The sequence below is a fragment of the Littorina saxatilis genome, unplaced genomic scaffold (assembly GCF_037325665.1).
Source record: "Littorina saxatilis isolate snail1 unplaced genomic scaffold, US_GU_Lsax_2.0 scaffold_314, whole genome shotgun sequence".
NCBI classification, from domain to species: Eukaryota; Metazoa; Mollusca; class Gastropoda; order Littorinimorpha; family Littorinidae; genus Littorina; species Littorina saxatilis.
Genome location: NW_027126132.1, coordinates 13,984 through 22,500, shown reverse-complemented (window position 1 = coordinate 22,500; position 8,517 = coordinate 13,984). Strand labels below are relative to the sequence as shown.

Genomic DNA, 8,517 nt, shown 5'->3' with positions numbered 1-8,517 from the left:
TTTTAGTATTAGACATACAAGGTACACGACTCGTGATTGCTTCCCGGTTTTTGAAGCTTGCAAATAAATTGAGTTGTTTCCCTTGATACACTTGGCGTCCCCTTCTGCCATTTGCAAATCCGCCTGATTTGTGTGCGTTTTTGAGGAAAAAAAATGAATCAAAGGCGAGCCTTGTCTCGGGAGGAGATTCTTCGGATGTTGGACCTAGAGGATCCCGTAGAGCATGATTCGGACGTATCGTTTTCGCCTCACGAAAGCGATACAAGCAGTGAAAGTGAGGAAGAAACAGTCCCGTTGTTGCTAGTACGAGTCGGCAAACTACACGTGGTTGGCGGTGATACTGCTAGACGAACATGTATCTCGGAATCGTGCAGGAGCTATGGGGGCGTGGCAGCACTGATAACAATGGATGGCTGGAGCCTTCAAATCCTTTTGGAATTGTTCATAGGTGTACAGTTGGTACTTTGTTGTGAAAATGTGACTTATATTCAATATGGATTACCTAGACATCATTTGGTGAGTGTTAGATCTACAGTTTTGTTTCATTTGAGTCAGGATGCTGTGAGTGAATGCGTGATTTGCTTGTTTTTTTCTTTGTACTGTCTCCTTATTTCTGTGTACAATGTTAACAATATTTCAGCTAATTCATAGGTTTTACACCTTGTTTGGTTATAACATTATTTATAATACTTTCTGTTAAAAAATAACTTTTAAAAAAAGCAGTAGAAAATAAAACACACACAAAAAAACGTTAAAAAACACAAATTATCCCCCTTTCACCCCCCTTTCACCCCCCTTTGCTAAAACAAATCGCGTGACAAACTTATAAATAGCACGACTGAACTGGGCATCCATTTTTGAATTAGTACACACAATTTGGTGGTGATTGGACTTAATTCAAGCTTGCTAGACAGATTTCTTTACAGTTACTGATTTTTGGGAAGTTTCTTGGTGGCAAGCTTGGGCAGGCAGGACGTAAACGCCGTGGCAGTGCTAGTCACAATAGTGTTAACATAAAATGACCCAAATCCTGGAAGAAAAAAAAAACTCTGCTGTATATAACCATCAGCCCCAAGACTTTTATAATTATTCAAATGTTTTACCGCAGTTTTCAATTCATCAAAATGAATGTAAGTAGGCCCTCCAGTGCGCTCTGTTCTGGCTCTGACAATACAGGATGCTGTAAATTCACATCAATATCATCATGCATAACATGTTGTTCCTGAAATGAATATATGTTTTGATAATATGATTGTACTTCATTCAGTATCAAATCACAATCATAAATAATGTCACCATTCTCTCTATATAAAACACACATAGCTGTCTGTTCAAAGTGCCTCTTCTCTAAATTGCAGAAATATTGTGTAGCTTTTTCACCATCTGCAATCCATCTTGCACGAGATCTTATTATTATACCATCAATTTTCTTCCTGCGGAGATCAACATGTGCTTGACGTTTTTGTTCCAACAACAACACATTATCTTCATTTACATTTGCCTCCATACATTTGATATCAGATAACAAATAATGTTCTTGCTGTAATTCTTGTTTTTTTTATAAGAAGCTATGATATACATTTACCCCGTATGTCCAACAACAACATTTAAAAAGATAACTTATCATCAATCATTAAACACAAATCAATATCATCAATCAAATAAATATGTTCTCTAATATACACTGGTAAGGCATACTGTTTTTTTCAAATCCAAAATAGCTTCTTTAATCAATCTCACAAACTCAAAATCTCTTAAAAGTGAATTATTAAACTTCCACATGGGTCTGTTTGTTTGTTTGTTTGCTTAACGCCCAGCCGACCACGAAGGGCCATATCAGGGCGGTGCTGCTTTGACATATAACGTGCGCCACACACAAGACAGAAGTCGCAGCACAGGCTTCATGTCTCACCCAGTCACATTATTCTGACACCGGACCAACCAGTTTCCACATGGGTCTGTGTCTCTTAAATAAATCAGTCTTAAGTGAAAAACACAGGGGTGAATGATCCGAAATATATCCCACATCAATCAAAACATCATCCATTATTGGCAACAATTGCTCTGAAATAAAAAACAAATCCAATCTAGTTCTTTGTAGACTATGAAATCTCCTCCATGTATACTGTCGTGCATCTTTATATAAATATCGAAAAACATCAACCATATCATATTGCTCCATAAATTCCAATACATGTATTACTGTTCTGCTTCTATCTCGATATATTCTGGATGGCTGATTAGAATCCATCTATGGGTTTAGCGCAACATTCCAGTCGCCACCCACAACAATCAATTCGTTATCAAAGGAAACAATTTTCTCAAACAATTTGTCAAAGAAGTCAAGATTATCACCACTACTGGGGCCGTAAACATGTCCAAGTGTTAAGCGTTTATTAAAAATCGGCCAGCACATATCTTCCGTCATCATCTTTTACAACATTATGTAATTTAAAACCAAATTTTTTTTAAACAGAATCGCTTCTCCTAGAGCTACTTCCAGTACTATCTCCAGCTGCAATACAATCAAAGCCCCACTGAGACCTAATAAGATTTTCCTGACTTGATATCCAGTGGGTCTCTTGCGACAAAAATATTTCCCATTCAGGGTTTAGCCTGGAAAAAAAAGACAATGGGACATTTGTCCCCCTCAACCAAATTCTGATGGGACATTACATAGTCGAAGGCAAAACGCACAAAGCAGGCTAGGCGGTCCGAAAATGCTTTTGTCGAAAGATGCAAAAAAGTGCTTTTGGTGCCATATGATGATATGAAAATTTGCCAGTGTATCCGGTTAGTGTGTGTGTGTGTGTTTCGATCGATATCGCTTCTGTTGACAGTTTCCACAGAGGTAATCGCGCAACCCCAGATAGTTCGCAGAATTGGTTGAATACTAATGAATTGCATTTTAAAAGCAAATCACATTGCATTTTACAAATTCGCAGGTTGCTCGGCTTGGCGCGCGTTTTTGCCTAGCTCATTCCGAACATTGTACTCCCGTGAAAAGTGTGCATGGGGTGGCGCAGTGGCACGTAATCTCAGTGCGCCCTTTGACGCACTGAAGGCAATTCTAATGGGACATTGTGAGATGTTATGCGCCAATGGCGCAAGGCGCACTAGTAAATAAATCCGTGCCCATTGTGCTTTCTTAAAAAATCAAACATATCCTTTTTCTTTTTAAAATCACACAACCCGTTCATATTAAATGACACATAATAACAGCTATTGTGTTTTCAGCGTAGCAATAGGGTCCGATATTTAGACGAGACAAGTATAATGCCGACGAGTCCAAGACGAGTCGCATTATACTTGTTCGAGTCTAAATATCGGACCCTATTGCTACGCTGAAAATACAATAGCGATTATACAGCTGTTCTGACCTTGATTTGTTGTTCCAAACTTACAAAATGACAGTTTTTGCGTCGATGCGTTGATCTCAGGTTTTGATAGCAGACGCCGTTTCTTATGCGCATTAGTTTTGCGCAGGCGCCACACTGACTTTGGAAAAAAACCTCGATTTGACAACACAGCTGTTAAACAGCTTTTTATTAGTTCATTCGTATACAACAAAAAGAAGTTTGAGTTTTTTTAATTTTGAACAAGACTACTTATGAAGAAGACCAAAGCACAACATCAACGGAAAACTAGAAACAACTGAAGAACTAGGATGCAACAAGGGGAGGAGAAGAGAACAGCTAATCCGTACAACGCGAGCAGACGGCAGCGAAGTTTTCAGTTTGGGTGAATGGCATTAAACGACTACATGAATGTTAGTGCCATGGGTTGTACATCAATACTTCAGAGGGGAAGTGGGGTATTTAGTGTGGAGTTACGAGATAAGAAAAGCCGAATGCGAAAGTTTGTGTCAGTCGGCAACTGACACTAGCACACAAAAACGGCTGTTCCGTTTTACTCCCCTGTTTGTACTACATCTTTCAACTTTGGGCATTTTGTGGTGTTTAAGGACAGAAAATAATTGGTCTAGTCCTGTTTCATCGGGAAGTTAGCAGAAAAGGGTATGCTATCGACATGTGTAAAGCTGAAACACATTCCCGAGAAGAATTTCAAGTTGTTAGTGTATGCTGTTGTCGATTGTTAACATCGTGTGGTACAGATGGGTAAACCGGAACCGTGCGTCTTTGTTATTGCCAATATGCTTTTGGATATTGGCAAAAATGGCCGACTTCCGCAGCATTATGCTTTGATGATGATGTTGAGACCATCCAATCACAGCTTCCGAATTCCGCCACGTGTCCATCAGAATAGGTATATTTAACTTTTCTGTCTGTGTCATAGATCAAACAGTTGTAAAATATACATGTAATATAGCATTAGCAAGAAAAAAATCAAGCACACACACACACACACACACACACACACACACACACACACACACACACACACACACGTTTCATCGTGTACGATTCAGGGGAAATAACTATATCGTTATGTAGGGAAATGAGCATTTTTATATCATACCCAGCAACACGATTCATGCACTCAAAGACAGAAGGCTTCCCACAATGTATACAAGAGCACAGCACTAGAAGATACAGCACACATTAGATATTCAAAAACAAACGTTTTGTAGTAAGGCAATAGGGCAAGCATCTACAGTACTCAATATAAACAAATGTGGGTTGAACATTGACCACGCACCACCATGGAAAGACGGTTGAAAGAGAGAAAGTCTTCAAAGAACAGAAGAGGGAAGAGTTGTGGAGAGTATGTCTGATACATGCAAACAAAACATTCCATCGGACACCGTCAGACACACACAAAGACAACAACGAACAGGCAGTAACACGCACACAATTAAATTACATACACGTCCTTCCTTTTCTCTGTGCACACATGCACAAGACAGTCCCGCTGTGGTTATATAAACGAAGAGGTTTGACATTGACAGGTGAAAAAATCCAGTTCTTAGTTCGGACGCGCGAGCCACGAACACATGTCATGTTGAGTTCTGAACGTGTATTTCCGCTGCGCGGTGAATGGTTAGCTCGGGTCACAAGTGCTAGTCACGTGGTCACTTTCTCTAAAAATAAACATTGCACATGGTACTACATATGGTGTACTGCACTGAAGATAAGGGCGTCTCGCTGGCTCTTTGGCAAACTGGCTACCTTGCAGAGGGGTGGATGATCGCGGTTGTCTCCGTTTTGAGCCAGTGGAAGGATCGGCAATGCCTGGCAGTTGCTGTAGGTCGTTGATTGTCTCTATTCTGAAGATCTTGCCGTGTGCAGACTGCGCAAGGACCCTACCGTCCGTTGTCCAGGCTCGCTGCGTTTCAGGGTGGTCGATAGTGACTTGGAACAAACCGTAGTTTTGTTTTGTAAGGTCTTTCACGATCACGACCTTAGGACTGTTTTTATTTATTAAACAAACATCAACCCTGGAACATGCTACAGAAAAAAATTGCCAATACTGACAGAATAATCTGAGTTAAACAAGTGAAAACCATGAGCTTCCATTGCAAATGAGTTAATCATAGTGTGATTTTAATTTGACATGTTGCATTTTATATTGACATATTTTCAAAATAATCAGACACATGAACTTTCATTTTAAATGATTTATTTCTATTGTATTTTTTTTTATCTCAAAATAAACATGTTCACAAGGATTCCCTGATCAACCTATTTCCTGCTTGATGGGATATCGGTCTAAAGTATTAAGTCCCCCGCCCCCCTTCTCTCTCTGCCTATCTCTGTCTCTGTTTCAGGGTGAATCTGATGTAAGACTGTGTTTTAGTTCAGCTTCCAAAGTTGGGTAACACTTAAGTAAGCGTATCTACGTTTTCTTATTTCAGATTTGGGATTGTCCTGGCCTTTACGACCCCTCACGGAAAAGAGAAAAGGTATCGGTTGATATCATTCAAACTCTGGCATCTTTGCATCCAGGTCCACATGCCTTCCTTTTCGTCATCAGAGCAGGTCGTTACACAGAAGAAGAGGCTGCCGCGTACACACGTATGAAAGCGCTGTTTGATGAGAACATAAAAAAGTACATCATTGTAGTTTTCACAGGTGGTGACGACTTGGAAAAGGAAGGGAAGTCGATGGAGGATTTGCTTCAGTCAGCTCCCAAAGCTCTGACTGAGCTCCTGGAGGAATGCAACCAAAGATACGTCGTCTTTAACAACAATGCGCGCGAAGAAGACAAAGATGCACAGGTCGGCGTGTTGCTGGATATAATCCGACGCATGAAGCAGACGAACAGAGACCCGTATACATGCCCCAAGTACGCGCACGTTGGTCAAAGCCTAGAGGCTGAGGTTGCGAGAAGGCTGCAGGCTGCAGTAGAGAAGAGAGACCTAGAAGAACGAAAGATTATTCAGGAATTGGAAGCAGAGATAGAAAAAACAGAAAGCATCATTCGTCGTCTAAAGGAAGAATGTAGTGCACAAGAAGATGAGCTGAAACGACGACTGCAAGAAGAAAATAACAGGGAAAAGGAAGAAGAAGAGAAGATTAAAAAGCTTGAAGGCAGAAATCGGGAAAAGGAAGAATTCAAAGCACAAGTTGGAAAAGAAAAGCAAGAAAGAGAAAAACAACTGGAAAAACTTCAGCAGCAGCAGAAAGAAAATCTAAAAGAGATAAAAATCCAGGAGGAAAAAGAAAGGAAACTGGAAGAAGAGAAAAGAGAACAAGAAAACAGGAGACTTGACGATGAAATGAACAGAATGGTAGATGGCGTAGTGAGAGGACAGGAGTCTTACTGGGTTAACTCGGAAGTAAGTCAAATAGTGAGGTTCTCATCCGACGCCGGGGACTCAAGCCGGAGTCTGAGGCAGTAAATGAACTCACTCTGTCATGCTATTTGACTGCTTTGCGCGCAAACACACACTCGCACAAGAAGTCCAAAAGACACAGTAGATTTAACAATCAGGACCTTGATGGTTGCATCGACTAATGACCTTGGTGCACGAGGAATGTTACCGTTCAGATATAAAACCACCAAACGATATGGAACAACACCGAGAGCAATATCAGCAATATACTGTGCTTACTCTCAACATCTTGTGGGCCGTACAGCCTGTCACGTTTTATAAGTCAAATGAATGACCTAAAACGGTCAATTACTGCTAACTGACTAACCACACCACGATCCACTCTCGCAGTCACACAAAAAAGTTAGAATCAACAAAAGTATAAGTTCTAGACGTCTGTTTATATACACTAACTCTCCACCTCCCTCTTCTCGTGAAGCCAAAAGTGTTTTTACGACCAAGTCGTAAAACAAAAATAACTGACAAAAGCCAGTTAAAGTTTATGAAATAATAAGAACACGCTGAACCGTGTAAAGTTAGAAAACACTTAGCTGCTCTGTAAAAAGTCTTAGCCTGTACAGGCGTTAACACTCCACGTTGTCACAACTCAAAGTTCTTCATAAAGGGTTAGAAAGATGACAAGGTGGGGGGGGGGGGGGGGGGGGCGTTTACGCATGGATGCACTCAACTCTCGGTGTAGCCAGGGTCCATGTGATGAAACGCAGTGGCGCAGTGGAGCATACAGGTGAGAGTTGCAGCAACACCAGCAATAGCCGTAGAACAGCAACCGTACAGCAAAGAACAGCAAGAGTGTAGCCCGTCTCCAGCAAAAGTGTAGCACGTCTCCAGCAACCAGGTAGCAACCGGGTAGCAAACCTCCAGCAAACGTGTAGCAATAATAATAATAATAATATGGGAGATGTATAGAGCGCTTTACGTTCTCTAAGCGCATTACAATGAAAAAATATGAAGAAAAAAACAACATACATATATACATACAAAGCAAATCAAACAAGTCGCGTAAGGCGAAAATACAACATTTAGTCAAGTAGCTGTCGAACTCACAGAATGAAACTGAACGCAATGCAACGCAGCAAGACCGTATACGCGTAGCATCGTCAGTCCACCGCTCATGGCAAAGGCAGTGAAATTGACAAGAAGAGCGGGGTAGTGGTTGCGCTTAGAAGGATAGCACGCTTTTCTGTACCTCTCTTTGTTTTAACTTTCTGAGCGTGTTATTAATCCAAACATATCATATCTATATGTTTTTGGAATCAGGAACCGACAAGGAATAAGATGAAAGTGTTTTTAAATTGATATCGAAATTTTAATTTTGATAATAATTTTTATATTTTTAATTTTCAGAGCTTGTTTTTAATCCAAATATAACATATTTATATGTTTTTGGAATCAGAAAATGATGGAGAATAAGATGAACGTAAATTTGAATCGTTATATACAATTTGTTTTGTTTTTTTACAATTTTTAGATTTTTAATGACCAAAGTCATTAATTAATTTTAAGCCTCCAAGCTGAAATGCAATAGAAAAGTCCGGGCTTCGTCGAAGATTACTTGACCAATATTTCAACCAATTTGGTTGAAAAATGAGAGCGTGACAGTGCTGCCTCAACTTTTACCAAAAGCCGGATGTGACGTCATCAAAGACATTTATAAAAAAAAAAAAAAAAGCGTTCGGGGATATCAATCCCAGAAACTCTCATGTCAAATTTCATAAAGATCG

The 8,517-nt window shown here is 40.1% G+C and overlaps 1 protein-coding gene across 1 annotated transcript; it reads left to right on the top strand.

The window, feature by feature from the left end:
* The first annotated feature begins 5,060 nt into the window (after positions 1-5,060).
* LOC138954583 (GTPase IMAP family member 9-like) lies at positions 5,061-7,665 on the top strand. Its single transcript, XM_070326389.1, has 2 exons — positions 5,061-5,204; positions 5,816-7,665. Exons 1-2 carry the CDS (start codon positions 5,061-5,063, stop codon positions 6,800-6,802), a joined length of 1,131 nt encoding a protein of 376 aa, XP_070182490.1. The 3' UTR covers positions 6,803-7,665.
* The last annotated feature ends 852 nt before the right edge of the window (positions 7,666-8,517 follow it).

Excerpts from the sequence above, each read along its gene's own strand:
- LOC138954583 (XM_070326389.1), top strand. The coding sequence starts at position 5,061 with ATGGTACTACATATGGTGTACTGCACTGAAGATAAGGGCGTCTCGCTG. Across the intron at positions 5,205-5,815 it reads GGCAATGCCTGGCAGTTGCT|ATTTGGGATTGTCCTGGCCT; the intron begins GTAGGTCGTTGA and ends TTCTTATTTCAG.